The sequence below is a fragment of the Larus michahellis genome, chromosome 14 (genome assembly GCF_964199755.1).
Source record: "Larus michahellis chromosome 14, bLarMic1.1, whole genome shotgun sequence".
NCBI lineage: Eukaryota > Metazoa > Chordata > Aves > Charadriiformes > Laridae > Larus > Larus michahellis.
This window is the reverse complement of record NC_133909.1, coordinates 8163417-8180372: the sequence shown is the minus strand read 5'-3', so window position 1 is coordinate 8180372 and position 16956 is coordinate 8163417. Positions and strand designations below refer to the sequence as shown.

The following is a 16956-nucleotide window of genomic DNA, read 5'->3' as shown; positions in this document are numbered from 1 at the left end:
ACTTGCTACTTCCGTGACCTTACTTCCCCAGATTCCTCAGGAGGTTTTAAGTGCAACAGCAGTTCTTCCTTCTGTTCTGCTGCGCCTGATGAATGTTCAGGGTACTTCGTATTGCAGCAGACTTAAGAATGCTTAAATAAATATTCTTTCCATATTTCAAGCAAAGGGTCTATACCAAGAGACCTTTTCTCACTAGATCGAGGTTTCAAGGTACTAGCAGTTTCCAAGCTGGGCCCTTGTGTTTTCACCCGTATCTTTAAAATCTGGACTTATGGCTGACTTTGCAAATGTTACAGCATTTATTTATCAGATTCTGATGGTGGAATCCCAGTGTTGGTTTTCCTGAGTCTGCTTCTTTGTAGGCTTTTGCTTGTGGGGGATAACAGTTCTTTCAAAAAGTCTAAAGCCCCATTAAAAATAACCAAGTGCTGTTTTAGTAATGGGGGGTGTGCCTGATCTTCTAGGCAGGCCCTGGACAATTTAGGGTCTGGCCCCAAGTCCTTCCAATATGTTACACGTCTTTGTGTCTCATTCGTCTGGTGAGATGGAAAAAATGACCTTATATAGTGAATGTTAGTAGTGCAAGATCTTTGTGTGAGAGAAGCCCCCTTTCTGGCCAGAGGAACATTTTGATCTCTTTTTGGTTCTCTTGCGTTCTTGTTATATTAAATGATTTCCAGTTTGGCTGAGCTGTTTGTTCTTCAAGCGTTTGGGCTGACTAAGGGGCTGAATTTCTGTATGCCAAAACTTGATATGCTTTAATTTATTAAAATCCTGACCAGCTCATTATCAGCAGATACCTCAAGTTTGGAATCTTTACTTGATGCCAAGATAGTATTTGAAAATAGAATTTGTGACTCTTCACCAGTTGAAACCTTCTGCAAATTTTACTTCTGCTTTGTTTTGTTGGGTTTTTTGTTTTTTTTTGTTTTTTTTTTTTTTGGGGGGGTAACAAATGAAGTAGTAGTAAAAACATGGAGAAAACTTTCTTCAATTTGGGAATGTTTTCTTTCTGCTTTTTTTATGTCTTGTTTTAATTCTTTGAATAGCACTCCAACCAAAGGCATAGAGAACAAAGCATTTGACCGTAATACAGAGTCACTCTTTGAAGAGCTGTCATCAGCTGGTTCTGGCCTAATTGGAGATGTGGATGAAGGTGCAGATTTACTGGGTAAGAAAGGTTATTTAAAGAGGAATTTTCCTTGTTAGTGGAGTTTAGTTAGTAAAGCTTAATTATCCTTGCTGGATTTACTGTTAGGATTCATTTGCATTAAAATCTTTTGAATATCATCCTAAGGTGGTTATTGGAATTCAAAAAAACAGGAGAAAGTGTTTGTTCTTTTTTTCAATATGATAATATCAGCCTTAATGTTTAGGGGCGCTTGTGACACTATTCTGTATTTCAGTTTTCCCCGTATGTTCTCTGATACAAAGATTTTTTTTTTTTTTTAATTTCAGCAAGGATTTTTATCTTGAACTAGTTTTAGATAGATTAATTGCGATTGTGCCCAATCTGTAATGGCCTGGCTTTATCACCTCTCTGTGGAATTTAACATGTAAGAAGGAATTGCAGCAGAATGCAGTGGGGGTAATTTGAGAATCAAACCATTAATTGAAATGGGAGGGGGAACCCACATTTCTCCTCTCTCTGAGCGGCTTGCTGCCGCTTGTGTGCTGACTGAACAGAATGTAGGTTTTGGGAATACGAGATGATCAGGAGCAAAAAGGTCATTAAAATAAGGATCTTTCTATAAACAATGAGTGTCATGTATTATAACAAGATATTTTGGGACATATTTGTGTTCAGGCCTCATTTTGAAATAATGAAAGCTGGTACTATGGAATGTATAAAATGCCGATGCAACTCCTATGTGTTTTAGGAATGTGTTGTATAGAAAATCAGCAGTTTGCTTCTGTCGTCTGACCCAGCAGAAATACAGATTGTTACTAGTGTTGTTTAGAACCGTTGTGTGTGCAATCTGGATTTCTGGTTGTTCAGTGTTCCACCAGAAACTTATTTTACATCAAGCAGGTGACACTTCTGCAAAGTATTACTCCCTGGGAGTAGTGGGCCTATCTCCAGTCTGAGATGGGTTTTCTTTGTTGTCGCTCTCTGCTGCTTTGAATCCTGAGCAGTGAGGACCACCACGTCCTTGCTGGAACGACCATCATCCAAAACTCTTGCACTCTGTTGTCACAGGGACAACTGATGACACATTCTGCATGCAAAAATATAGATACTTGAGAAGAACTATTTACATATAGCACTTTCCATCCCTTATCTATATGATAAATTGTTTAAAGAAATCAAATTACTGTCAGGACTTCCTGGTAATAGATGCTTTGTTTTCCATGGGCAAAAATAATATACTTTTTAGTATAACATATCAAAAGTTTGTCACTGACTTCATTACCATTTTCTGTAAAACTACACACCAGTGCGTGCAAAACGAACACATTGTTATAACTGCATTTGTTATGCAGAATGTGTTGGTCTGAAAGTTTTACTATATAATCACCGTTTCACTTCGAGCACAACCACAGTCCGAATTACTCTGTGTTACTTAAAAGCCACATCTGCATCCAGGGTAGTCGATGTGTTTCAAGCATTTGGATCTGTTCTAAGTGAGCATTAAACTGTAAAAGTAGTTAATTGGGATTCTCTAATCTGTTTTCTCTTGGGCTGCATACCCAGGGGAATATTCTGGTGTGTATGCTTCTTTTTTTAAAAAAAATTCTTTGAAATCTGTTGCTTCTACAGTTAGGCGTTCTTGGCTGCTGCTCTCATAAAATACATTCTCTGCATTTTTTCCCTGCTTGGTAACATTATTTTTTTTTTTTACCTTTGCACTCTGGCTTTCTAGTTTTTGTTCTTGCATTATAAAGGATCTTGAAACCTGTTGGAATTGATCCTAAGTACTTTTATCTCTGAATACTGAAAACATTTAAAAAGCAATAGCCACTCGAATAAAACCTCTGGATGACTGTAGTGTAGGGGATTTCTCTAGATATTGTTAAAGTAACAATAGCTGATCTAAGTTCCTTCAGTATTAAATGTCATTTACTTTTAATCCAAAACCCAGAGAGAGAAATTCCCAAAGAGGGACCTTTGACTTGCATGTCTATTTTTAGATACCGTTTTTTATTGTTATCCAAATATCTTAAGTCTTCTGTTATCAAAGTTGCTTAGAAGATTGTGTTCATAGAGTATTTTAAAAGGCCTCCACCATTAAGATGCCTTTTTCATTTGTTGTGTTAATTGTGAATTAGCATAACTTCTGCCATTATCAGTGTGGTAATTATTTTGCTGTTCAAGATGTAAAATAATTATTTTCTACCTGAAAGTTTATCTTTTCAAAATCCTACAAATTATTTGAGGCATGCAGACGATAGGGTGAGAAATTAATTTCTAGAAATTTAAATCCTATTGAAGTAATTACCTAAAGAGTTATGTTCACTTTTTTCCATAGCAGCATATTGATTTGGAACTTTTACTGAATGGCTTAGCATTTCTTCCAAGTACTGTGCATCTAAATTATTTCACAGAAAATGAGATAGGCTTTCATTAAGCTACTGATTTTTATAAGAGGTCTAACCAGTAGAAATGGGTGTGACAAACTTAACTTTAACATCTGTCTTTCATATAAATCCTGCTTCTAATCACATCACATTCCACTTCAGATCTTTGGTGGTGGCTTTGTTTTAATTCACTCTTACTTCATAAGTCTAAATCTTTTATTGCTCTTCACTCATACTACACCTTACATGAAATGTTTCTTGTTCTTGTTTTTGCTCTACATGGAATGCATGGCCTTTAAAGACCATAATTTCTTTGGTAAGGTACCATCTGCTCTGGGAAATCTGCAGGGCTTTCACAGTCTGAGCTTTATAATTCAGCATGTCTTGTGTCTGTAACTGATGTACTTTTGCATCTAACATGGTATAAAAGACAGTCCAGTGTTTTAAACTTAACTTTTTGTGGACTAATACTTCCCCAGTAATGCTATGCTTGTTTTTTGACTTACTAGTACTGTAACCTGTTCAAAATTATACATAGAGTAGGTGGAGGCAGCACTAGCCAGTGGTCAGCCAGGGTTGTCTTCAGGCTTTAACTGAAGGCAGATTGGGAAGAAGGTGGAGGGGAAAGCTAACTCTAGAAAGTAGGTCGCTCCTGAAACTTCAGATAGCTCGTAGCTTTTTTGCCAAGTTTGTCATACTTAAAATTCAACTGTTTCTAGACAATGGCAAAACATAGGTTTTGGAAAAACAACCAAAGACAATAACATCAGTTTTATCTGTTAATTTCATGTGTTTGTTTCCTTTGGAAAGGAATGGGTCGTGAAGTTGAAAACCTTATTTTGGAAAACACTCAGCTGTTGGAGACAAAGTAAGTCAGAATGTGTATGTAAAAAATACTGACCTCTGGTTTTTTTGTTATATCTTCAATATCTTCATACCCAGAAAGTTGAAACTATTCAAATGTGCTCTCAGTTCTGAGAGTAGTGGTGGTATAAGTATTTTGAGTTTGTATGTAGATTTGGCTAAGTACATAGCTTAGTTGGTATCCTTCTAGAAATTAAGGACCTAAGAAGCAAAAGCTGCTTTTATCCTTGTAAGGCTACAAGAAATGCAGTGCCGTGTCCTAATGAGATCAACGCCCTGCCTCTTTGTTAGAAACACGGCAGTAATTGCAGAAGCTAATCCATTGGAGCACTGTTGAGGAATTCAGCCTCTAAGCAAACTGTTCTGCTATATCAGTACTTTCTTCTAATACAGAGGTGTGAATGTGCTTGAGCATTTGAGATTTGGGGGGAGAGGGTTTGACTCGTTTTAGAAAGCTGTATCTTTTTACAGCAGCTCTATGTAAGAAATTTGTAAGTCTTGAAGAATAAAATCAGGCTGAAGCTAAACTACTGAGACCATAGTCATCCTTGTAATGGTGTATTTTTAATGTTTGTGTAGAAATGCACTGAATGTAGTGAAGAATGATTTGATAGCAAAGGTGGATGAATTGACCTGTGAGAAGGATGTACTACAAGGTGAATTAGAGGCTGTAAAACAAGCAAAACAAAAGCTTGAAGAGAAGAATAAGGAACTGGAAGAAGAGCTGAGAAAGTAAGTTTAATTCTATGGTTGTGAAAAAGAAAGAAAAAAAAATACCACTGTGGTATCTAATGCAGCTATTTTTTGTTTTGTTTTTAGAGCTCGTGCAGAAGCAGAGGAAGCAAGACAGAAAGCTAAAGATGATGATGATGTAGGTGTTTGTGTGTGTGTTTATTTTTGTATGTATAATTCACAGTGCGACATTAGAAGTTCACATGCATTTAGGGAGTGCTACTAAACTTTACTGCTTAATAAGTGGTGGTAAACTTCGTCCACGTATAGAAAATATAGAAGATCTAAAGAGCACAAGTAAACTTAAACTGACCGTGTCTGGTTTTCTTTTTCCTCTCTGCCTATTTATTGTGTGTCACATTCTTTTTGAAGAACTGTTTTTATTCAGATTATACTACATACAAAGGATGGGAGGAGAGGAAGGTAAAATTGAGTTAGTTTTACAAAGGCCCAAACGATTTGGAACCTGGAATTGTGCCCTAAACTGACTCTTACGGGAAGGCAGAGGCTGACTCTGCAAGGCCCTACTGTGCTCCTTTGTTTGTCCCATGTTTGCTTTTCTGTGTGTTCAGAGTGATGTCCCCACCGCTCAGCGGAAGCGTTTTACTCGTGTTGAAATGGCCCGTGTTCTGATGGAAAGAAATCAGTATAAAGAGAGGTTGATGGAGCTTCAGGAAGCTGTCCGATGGACGGAGATGATAAGGTAACCGGCTCTTTTAAAATCTTTGATAGAGCTCCTTGGATTTTACAAGCTTTTGATTTTTAGCTGCAGAGGGATCTGGTCAGTACGTTCGCTTATGAGGCCTTAATTGCCCTTTTGCTTGTCTCCCTGCATGCCCATGAATAGCTTTATTTTCAAGTTATGAGCATAGAACTTACCCTGTCCAAATGGGTTCTTGGTGAGCCCTCAGTGAAGACGTAGTACTTCAAGGGATGCTTATTTCACATCATATGAAGAAATGTGTGTATTTTGGAACAGTTACAAAACTTGGTAATTGTAAATAACAATTAATTGGTGGGCAGGAAACGTTCCTGTGTGTATGTGTGCCCATACCTCAAAGCAGTGGGCCCAGTTGTCAGCTGGGAGGTCAAAACAGGAATACCGTACAGTCTTCGGATTGAGTGTAAGCCATTTGTTGGGACTTGGCTTGTTCAGGAGAGAACACAATTTTAAAACTGCACAAGGTTTGTTAAATATAAGCAATAAAGGTGGTGTTTCAGTCTAATTTGCATCCTGAATATTGAGTTGTCTGGAAGGTATGATTTTTAAAAACAAAAGTCTCCTGCCCCTGGCCTCAGCCCAGCTTGTTCTTGTCACATCCCCCCAAGCCGTGTCCCGTCCAGAGGTAACGGTGTCACTTGGTGCCGCCTGCCGGCCAGGTATAACAATGGCATTTAACTTTTTCTGTTGTCCTCAATACCTGTGAGCCATTTCAGCTCTGAGCCTGTGAGAGGAAAAATACTTATTCCCAAGCAGACATTCTTTGCTTTTCTGTAGCTGTGGTCTCCTGTAGAAATCCTCTCGTATCTCTGTTAATGCATCTATGGCTTCAGGAACAATCACTTTTATAATTTATTTAATGATATGTTGAAGAATAAGAGGTCTTAAAATAAGAGGCAATGGTTAAAATATTAAAAAAAACAGGAGGCAGAAGAACTTAAAATTATTGGCTGCGTTCTTCTAGTTGTTTTCACTGCAGTGTTACACAGATTTGTGTCTTCTGTCTGAAAAGCAGCCCCCAGTTGTGCTTGTGATACAAATAAATGTGGATGATGTTTATTATGTGACTTCAGTTCATCTAGTGAGAATTTCAATATTGTGCTCTGATCAGAAAAGAAGTGGCAATGTGAAGAAGTAAGCTTTGATATTTTTGATATGTTATCCTGTTTTTTTTAAATAAGTGTTACACACTGTTTGTTCCTTTCCTTTTCTTAATTAAAGCTTACTCAGTAAACTTGGAATTCATTTCTTGTAGAGCATCAAGAGAAAATCCAGCCATGCAAGAAAAGAAGAGATCAAGCATTTGGCAGTTGTAAGTATTGAAATGCAACTCGCTGGCAAAAAATAAATAAAAGACCCTAACCAATTAGCTGGCACATTTTTGTGTGTTAGCTAATTATCTTTTGGCAGATTAAGATGTCTTAACTGTTCTCCTCTTGTTACCTAGCATGCCAGCTCGGTAAGACTGTTCTTGAAGACAAAATGTATCGTAAGCTGCATTGCGTAGTGAATGGCTGTGCACTTTGTGAAGTTAAATGCCAAAGTGCTGTAATTTTTTTCTAGCTGAATATGCACCAGGGCTCTTGTTCTGAACATTTTTCTGGATTTTTTTTATGATGAAAAATAGAAACTTGAATGGATTGCATTTATTTCATCTTCCTTTTCCTCTGTGAAGTACCACTTACTGATTGTTAAATTTTTCTTTCTAACTTCAAGCTCCTTAAATCTAAACCAGTGTTATTCACAATAAGATATTTGTCAAATAATCCTTTTGATGTTGTGGTTTGCTAATAACTATTCTATCTTTTAGCCTAGAAAATGGTGGGGCTTTTAAAGTGCTCAGTGCATGAACTAATATGCTTCGTAAAACTTTCTAGCGGGTGTGATGTTCACATCCTCATTTTGTTGGTTCCCTGTAGATCTTCATTCAAGATGAAGATCCCATTAAACCTGATAAACGAACGGGATGATAATTCTTTAACAATTTTTCTTACTGACGTGAGTTTCAGTGCTTTGGGAGTGTTGCTGACTGTGCAGTGGCTGCTGCTATGTTGGGCTCCAGTTTCTTAGTCTAACTGGCTTGAGCAGGCTAGCATATGCAGTGTTTTGTCTGCATAGTCTAATTTGGATGTATCTTACAAATCTTAACTCTCATCTTTCTTTTCTTTTCTTTTCTTCTAGTTTTAGCAGGCTCTTCAGTTCATCTAGCAATACAGCTAAGAAACCAGAACCTCCTGTCAACGTTAAATACAATGCTCCAACCTCGCATATTACTCCATCAGTCAAGAAAAGAAGCAGCACCTTATCTCAATTACCTAGTGACAAATCTAAAGCCTTTGAATTCCTCAGTGAAGAGTAAGTCATTTTGGTGTTACAGTACTAGATATGCTCTATCGAGTATTTACTCTCTTAATCCCCTGAGATAAATAGCATACTGCCAAGTATAGGTATAACGTTCTCCTGAAATGAGTGTTGATACGCAAGAAATCAACATAGTGCGGACTGAAATGCACAGCACTGGATGCGTATGCTGGGTTCCTGGCAGTAGTACTCTATTTGGCAAATGTCACTGGCTTTTATAAAAGTGCTTTCAGGCACAGGAGGCAGCACTTGGTACACTTTTATAAGCAAGTGTTGTAGTTCAGCAATAACTGTACAGATACTTTCACTTTAAGTTCAGTGGAAAAATGGAATAACACCAGTCAGACTATCAAGTATCTGTAATTTTTTTTTTTCCTCCTGTGCTTCTTTACAACTCGTAAAGCTTCTAGTAGAGGTACATAACCCAAGTTAATTTTCTTTAAGAATACTGACAATAGACTCTCTGGTTTCGCCTGTCTTTCACGGGTCCCATAGAAATAGCTCATGGGAAACTTGGCTTTCTGTAGCTGATGTGTGAAAAACCAGTGATCTCTTTGGTAACCCAGTGCTTCCACAGAGATCTTGTCTATTGAGTTTAATAACAACTCCCATTACAGAAAGAATTCTAAAGAGCATAAATAACAGGTTCTTTAATAATGATTCTTCCCTAGAACCGAAGCCAGTTTAGCCTCCCGCAGAGAGCAGAAGAGGGAGCAGTACCGCCAAGTGAAAGCACACGTTCAGAAAGAGGATGGTAGAGTGCAAGCATTTGGCTGGAGTCTACCTCAGAAGTACAAACAGGTATTATGCTTATATTTTCAAATGTAGTGGTAACAACTCTGTGTTTTGTGAAATTTGAACAGAGGATAATTTCACAGCTTGTGTTTTGAGTGATTACAGCATTTTTTTTGTTGAACTTTTGCAGTTAAAAAAGCCTTTCTACGAAAAACACAATGCAGAATTCTTAATCATGTTTAACCAAGTCTGATCAGCTGAGCCCAAAGACTGTAAACCTCTTTTAAAGGGGAAGGCTTTTCTGATTGCTTGTTTGTTTTTTGCCTAGGTGGCAAATGGTGGCCAGGTTGACAATAAGATGAAGAACTTGCCTGTACCTGTTTACCTGAGACCTTTAGATGAGAAGGATACCTCTATGAAGGTAGGACACTTACACCAATGATATAGAGAACTGGACGACCTATAGCTTAAATATTTTTATTTTAGACACGATTATTTTCCTTTTGAAATGAAGTTGTTTCTTTTTAAAGCACAGGGGAATCGGAATTCAAGCTTCAGTAGAAATGTACATGACTTCAGTCTTCATCAATTCCTTAAAATGGACTGCAGATATATAATAATATTGATTTAATTCAGTATATGTAACAATAGGGGTATCTTTTTTTTTTATTAGCTTAATGTGTAAGTGAAGTGTTTCTTTTTCTTTCAAGCTGTGGTGTGCTGTAGGGGTAAACCTCTCAGGGGGGAAAACACGGGATGGCGGGTCTGTGGTTGGTGCCAGTGTATTCTACAATGATGTGACTGGTATGGACGCAGACGGCAACAAGCAGCAAACAGGATCTCAAAGTAGCTTAGATAAACTAGACCAGGAGCTCAAGGTAAGATCACAGTAAGGCATGTTAAATGTTTTCTATAGTTAAACATCTTTACTGTATATATGTAGATTAATAATAAATTTTTTAATTGGGTTTATTGGTAATGAATAATTCTTTCTTGGGTAGTCATCAACCCAAGATATTTGAGTTATTGAATCCATCTACAAAATTTGTGTGATTCCTGTGTGCCAGCTTGTTGGCAAATCTGAGAAACAAATCAATTTTATATCAAAATGATGCACTGCTTATACCAGTGCTGTCTGCTTTAAAAAACATTGGTGACAGAATCGTTCTGACTGCCATTTAAAAAAAAGCTTTCTTAGGTGTCTGTACAGTTGTTTAAAAATGTTAGTCTTCATGTTTTCATGAAGAAGCAATGAATGGAATTTGTATTAGGGGCACAGAAACAAAGGCTTAATTTTGAAGTGCTTGTGGACTTTAGGTACTTTAATCTGTGGCGATACCAAGTGTGGTAGCTGGCACGTAAATAGCATCCTTCTGTAGCTTTATACTTGTCGGACCGCATAACTGTGCGGTGTAATTATTTTCTATAGTTTTTTACACAAGTATGAAATATGAGGGGCTTTATGTTCCACGTACATAGAGAACAAGTTAATACATGTAATGTTACAATGGCATTAAAGATATTGAACTTAACACACATTTATGTATATTTCTGAAGTTGATAATGTAAGAACATACAAGATCAAATGCAATAGTTCTTTTCCACCTTCCTGTTGTTCACTTCTGCCTTTATTCTCCTTCAGGACCAGCAGAAGGAGCTGAAACATCAGGAAGAATTATCCAGTCTAGTTTGGATCTGTACTAGCACGCATTCTGCTACAAAAGTTATCATCATCGATGCTAATCAACCAGGAAATATTCTGGACAGTTTCATTGTTTGCAATTCTCATGTGCTTTGTATTGCTAGCGTACCAGGTAAAGACTTGTGATGTTTTAGCTCAGGCTTTAACTGTATCGTATTTGGATTTTCTTACACAATGAAAAGCAAAATATTTGTTAATTAGTGTGATAAAGTGTTACGGTAACCACAGCAATAGAAAGTGTTTAGTTGGAGGGAAAACTATTGGATTTCTATTCTACTGTTCCACTCTTCAGTTGGCTCTTGACCTATTTTAACTCAAAGGTAAAGAGACATCAGTCACCAGGAGCAACTATTTTGTCTGCTGTATTATAAATTGTGCAATAGTGCCAATGTTTTATGGAACTGTGAACATCACAAAAGAAAAATGTGCTGGTTTTTTAGACCTCTTCAGTCTCTTGAAGATAAGTAGCAAGTCTTGGAGCTTCCTAGAGAGGAATCCTTATTACCTTGGGAGCGTATGTTGAGAGTGCACTGAGGGAAGTTTAATTAGGAGGATATTATGATTCTGGAGAAAAACTAATTGTGCTTTTGAATTTCTTGTTTCTTGACTTACACTTACAGAAGTCTGCAACGCTAGTTCTGGTGAAGTAGTCTTGTTTAGTGAGCTCAGAAGAAATCTCTTTGCAGTGAAGTCTGAGGTTTTGCTCCATTGAAACTATGTATAACTTGTAAAATCAAACCAGCATAAATATAGTAAGATAAGATAAAAATTTCAAGAAACCAACAATAATATTTTAAATCTTAAAAATATTCGAGAGGGTTGTATGAGAGAAAAGCAGCTTTTCTCCCAGAACAAAAGATTTATTGCATTTAAATTCTTCATAAAGATGTAGAAAGGTATCCCTGCATATATGCACTGTTACAAAATCTAATTTCAATAGAAAAATTATTTGAAATAGAAATAAACTAGTTGGAAAACTGCATATTGGAATACAGCATATGACATTCAGATGTGCAGATACTGCTTTTGCTTTTTGAGCTTTGTGACGGCATCTTTAATGTCTGCTGATCGTGTTAAAATAAGCTTGTAGATGGGTATCTGCATGTTAAATCTCAGTTGCTGGAGGGTTCGTTCAGTTTGAAAGCTTAGTTTGTTGTTAGATAGAAAAGTGACTCCTCTTTATGCCCACAAGAAAGATGTGAGTTGAATCTCTTCCAGGGGCAAGGGAGACAGACTATCCTGCGGGAGAAGAAGGGTCTCAAGAAGCAGATCCCAGCCAAGTGGACAAGTCTTCTCTGTGTGGGAGCATGACGAGCAACAGCTCTGCGGAAACCGACAGCTTGCTGGGAGGAATAACCGTGGTCGGCTGCACTGCAGAGGGTGTCACAGGAGCACCTGTAGCTCACGATGCAAACGGTGGCTCACCGATGACAGATAAACAGTCGGGTATGAAAATCTTACAAGTGTGCCAAGGCTGGCCAAACACCGTTAGGTGTAACTGAGAAATGAATGGTACGGGTACTAACGGAATAGCTTGTCTGTAAGCAGTGAGGTACTCTGTGGGAAGTGGCCCATAAGTCTGACGTACTTGCACTGTGTATTTCTAGCTGAAAACTTTGTGGAGAGATGTTAAACACAGTTCTCAAAAGTATTTGAAAGAATGTATCTTGTGCGTGGTCTAAAGAGAGCTTTTAAGTTATTCGGTATTTGAAATGTAGATCTTGCTGACAGATGACTAGAGAGAATGTAGATGGATATAAGCCTTAAATCTTAGAGAGTCTTAATAGAGATTTAAATGAATCTGTTTCCTTTGTAGGCATTCTTAATATTTTCTGTCATATACCCTTCAGAGCTGTATAGTGATACGATTGTTAATGCATGTGGGGTTATTGGACTTGAACGTCATTTATTTTCTTCTGGTGTATAATACTGTGCCACAGTTGTGTGTGTTTGAATTGATTGGATTTCACTGCTATTCTGGTTAATCGAGTTAAAGGGCAAGCTGTGCTATCAGTCACTGAGTTGCCACATAAATTGCATTTGACACTTGTTGATACCCAAATTTTAGTAGGTTGCACTGTTTCTCATCTGATTTTTTTTTATTTAGATGAAATACAAACTCTGCATTGTGATTGATTATTACAGCTATTCACCTAAGTTTTAACTATCAAGTTCTGGCTGTTCTAAACAGTTGAGAATTCTTCTCTCGAGATTGTTAAAAGCTTTTCAAATGTTTTGTTCCATAGATATTGCAACTGAAAGTAATTCAGTAGATGAGAACATTCCAACAGCAGAGGAGGCAACAGAAGCAACAGAAGTCAATGCAGGGACAGGAGAAGACACAGCTGATATTGCACAGACTGGAGTCTACACAGAGCATGTCTTTACAGATCCTCTGGGAGTGCAGAATACAACAGAGGCGTCTCCAGTGTACCACCCTAGGTACATAGTTCTCATGCCTCTTAAAATGTATTTTTAAAAAAAAAAAACATGTTTGCAGGAACACAGCATGGGGACGAAACAGATACTTTTTTTTTCTTAAGTTAAAACTTAACTTTTAAGTTTTCTTACAATCTTCTTACAATTCAATGTATTTAACTGTTTTGTTGTGTTTTTTTTTTTCAGTACTGAGTCAGAGTTATATAAAGACATTGCAGTTTTACCAAATGAGCAAGATCTAGTGAGAGAAGAAGCACAGAAAATGAGTAGCCTTTTGCCGACAATGTGGCTTGGAGCACAGAATGGATGGTAAGAAAATGCTAATCTTGTTAAATGTATTTGGAAAAATTATTTTAAACTTGCTTCTTGTGCTTACAGGCCTGATAACTGTCTCCAGTCAAGATTAAGTTCCAGATGACCTCAAGAGAGCCTGAATTTTGTACGCTTTGCTATATTTAGGAATTTTAGAATTCAAAGAAAGTATTGTAGGTGATTAGTAAGCTCTTTTTGGTGGATAACACTTTTATCTGCAGAAAAGTTTTGGTTGTTTTTTTTTTTTTGTAGTCAGATAAATAGTTATGGTCTGATAACTCCATAACTTCCAGTATTTCATTATGCCAGAAAAGTACGTTGCCCTTTTTACTGCAGATGTATCTGCAAGGGAGTTGGTAACGTTTTAGGCCTGTGAAAAACCATTCTGCCTGCTCATGTAGCTTTTCTTTCAGTCTACACATAGTTTTCAGTGGAAGATGAAAACTTACTTTCCCTTTGATTGTGGATTTCAATTATAGGGTTTTTGCTTGGTTTTTTCCTGTCTGGTAGACCTTTCCTAGTGCTTTTAATCCCTCCTGATTTGTCTTTGCAGCCTCTATGTTCATTCGTCAGTGGCCCAGTGGAGGAAATGTGTTCATGCCATTAAACTTAAAGATTCTATTCTCAGTATTGTGTAAGTCCTGAAAGAATGTCATGTAAATCATAATGAACTTTTGTTAAAATATTTGCAAAGTAGTTTTATATTTCCTCCTCAGATATTGAGAATGTCAGTTGCCATAAATGCATGCATATTCTTTGAGGGGCAGTGGAAAACGCTTGGGGAGTAAGGAAAATAAAAGGAATCTTGTATCTGTTGCAAATACTATAGCTCAAATAATGAGCTGTAGCTGTATACTTGGTATTCTTTGTACCTGTATACTCAAAACAGCTATAGGTTGTTATCCTTTGTTTTCTTCAGGCGTTGTAGATAGATATATTTCAAGTTTTCTGAACTGGATTTTGACGCCTTGTTACTGTCCCTTCTCTTGAGCTGTATTGTAGAAATCAAAGCACTAGGGCTTACGTGAATATAGAAAGTACGCCGCAATATAAAACGGTTATACCTTGCTTTGAACTTGCACTTTGAGAAATGCAGTTTAACGGTGTATATTCTTGTGCCTCCTTTTTTTTCCCAGACATGTAAAAGGAATAGTATTAGTTGCACTAGCTGATGGAACACTAGCAATATTTCACCGAGGAGTTGGTAAGCATTCTATTAGACCTTGAAACCAGTGAAGTTGTAACGGTATTTAGGAAAGAAATGTGCCATTTATAAATAGTGTTTTGAAACTGTATTCCCCAATGGCCTTTTTACAGGTTGTCTTGAGAAATCTTTAGTATTTCAGTTGCAGTTTCAGTTACCGTTTTTGCAGTGTCCTGGTGCATTCCTGGAGTTTTTCCTTACTCTGAGAAGGAGAATATCTAAGCTAAATAGCGAAAAGCAGTGAAGTCTGCTTTGATCATCGTCTTTTTTGCTTTTCCATCACGCTCAATAGTTATGTCTCCTGTTTTATTAGTGTTAATAATTGTCTGTGGCCAAGTATTTCAATGAGAATTTTGTAAGCATCCCTTCAGAATATCTGCCAAACCACTCCTGGACGAGCTCCATTCTTCAGCCTCCAGAATAATGACCTGGAGGGGAAGGTCTTACTAGGAGTAACTGGAACTTAGCTGTTACCTCGTTCCACAGACTCCCTACTCATTTGTTCTTTTCCTTGTGGCATTTAAATCTCAGCATTTAGAAGAGTTACAGAGGTTGCACATCAGTAATGCAAATATTGGGAAAGATGCATCTGGGATTAAATTGTTCGGTTTTCTTCTTTTTTTTTTTTTTTCATCTCAAACTCTAGTGGTTTACAATCCTTAAGGATCTCGAGTAAATGTCAGTGATGATCTGTGGCTTAGCTCAGCCTACAGAAGAATTTTACTTAGTGTCAAATGACCAAATTTAGTATGTTTTTAGTAGAATTCAGGTGCCTTTCTGAAGATCTTGCAGCATATTCTAAAACATCTTGATGCACTGGCCAACATTTCTCTGTTCAGTCAAGCAGCAAGTGCCTGGTGCTGTGTGGGTAGTTGCTGCTTGTAATGTATACTGTATAATGTATACCAAATAAAGCAGTTAGCACTAGGTAACTTGCTGTTTTGAAAAATATTTTGACGTGTTTCGAACATGAGTCACTGTACAACCTTATCTTTAAACAAAGTATCATTTGGGATGTTGGTAGTTCGTATAACTGGTTGCTTTTTTAATGAGGAGTCTAGTCATAAATTTGTATTGACTTATCTAGATTACTACAGTGCTTCTAAAAAATTAGACTGTTAAGATAGTTGCCTGTACTTTAAAATATTTTTAAACTCATAGAAACCTATGTTTTGTTTTGTTTCTTCTTTTTCTTCTGTTTTTAAAGATGGTCAATGGGATTTGACAAACTATCACCTTTTAGACCTGGGCCGGCCACATCATTCGATACGATGCATGACAGTGGTACATGACAAGGTCTGGTGTGGCTACAGGAACAAAATCTATGTTGTTCAACCGAAGGCCATGAAAATAGAGGCAAGTTAAAATGGTGTTCAAAATGAATAAATGTTATGTTTTAATGCCATCTCATGCAACAGCTCAAACTCCAGAGTAACTCCAGAGAAGTTATTTGTTCATCAGAAAACAAGCTACCAAACAAATTTGTCTTGGGAAATACTATTACATTTTCTTTTCCTTGTTTTAGAAGATTTTAAGCCATGAGGAGACAGTTCTCATTTACTGAAGCCAATTTTTTGGGGGTTTAGTTCTCCACTTCTAGCTGGCCAGGGACTGGAAAGTGTCCTTGTGCAGAGCTCATACGGCTAGCTGCCAGCTTACTCTGCAGGCATGTCTCATTAGGTTCTCCACCCGCCTGTAACCTGCTCTGTGATCTCTCTTTGCATACTTTAGAGGCGCGTAAGTGTTAATCTTGAATGTACTTTTCCTCCAGTTATTAAATAGTTTGTTTATACAAGGTGTGTAAGCTGGTGTTTCTGCAGTGTTGTACCTGGCATCTCACATACAGAAAGTGGCAAAGGTTTCTGAAAGCCATTAGCAGTATTAATACTTCAGCTTCTGCTAATTGGCCTGAGACATGGGCCAGACCTTTTGTGGGTGACTGCTCAGCTCTTCTGAAAATATCAAGCACCCAATTAATCATCTATTTTTGTGAAGAAGATGATATGTATGGGAAAACTGAAATGAAGGAATTCATACAACAGTGAAACTAATTGTTTTGCTGGTGGAGAAGAGTGTGTTTTGTATGGGTGGGTTTGTAGGCAAGAGCAAGGTTTGATAGAACTAGGGAGAAAACCACTTTTTGGGCATATGTACCTTGTGCTGTGACAGGAGGATCTCATGCCGAAAAGGCTCCAGGTTAAATGGAGACAGACGCCAGAGTAGGTTGGGATGTGATATATAAATGAAGACGCAGTAGGAAACTATGGCTTTGAGATCACACTCTAGGGAAGGGAATCAGCACTTCTACTATTGACTTTATCAGCATCATATGGTAATTGTAACTAAGCTATACACTGTATCTGCTAG

The 16956-nt window shown here is 37.4% G+C and overlaps 1 protein-coding gene across 6 annotated transcripts in view; it reads left to right on the top strand.

Moving 5' to 3' along the window:
- Positions 1–16956, top strand: part of SPAG9 (sperm associated antigen 9) — a 63212-nt gene that overhangs the window by 36844 nt on the left and 9412 nt on the right. For all 6 annotated transcript variants that reach the window (XM_074607223.1, XM_074607221.1, XM_074607222.1 and 3 more), the window contains 17 exons: positions 1050–1171; positions 4330–4387; positions 4963–5115; positions 5203–5254; positions 5688–5818; positions 7092–7148; positions 8018–8191; positions 8869–8998; positions 9261–9353; positions 9643–9810; positions 10575–10746; positions 11853–12080; positions 12881–13076; positions 13260–13382; positions 13939–14019; positions 14522–14589; positions 15797–15945. In XM_074607223.1, the coding sequence (XP_074463324.1) occupies positions 1050–1171; positions 4330–4387; positions 4963–5115; positions 5203–5254; positions 5688–5818; positions 7092–7148; positions 8018–8191; positions 8869–8998; positions 9261–9353; positions 9643–9810; positions 10575–10746; positions 11853–12080; positions 12881–13076; positions 13260–13382; positions 13939–14019; positions 14522–14589; positions 15797–15945 (2155 nt within the window). The remainder of the gene's footprint in view (positions 1–1049; positions 1172–4329; positions 4388–4962; positions 5116–5202; positions 5255–5687; positions 5819–7091; positions 7149–8017; positions 8192–8868; positions 8999–9260; positions 9354–9642; positions 9811–10574; positions 10747–11852; positions 12081–12880; positions 13077–13259; positions 13383–13938; positions 14020–14521; positions 14590–15796; positions 15946–16956) is intronic.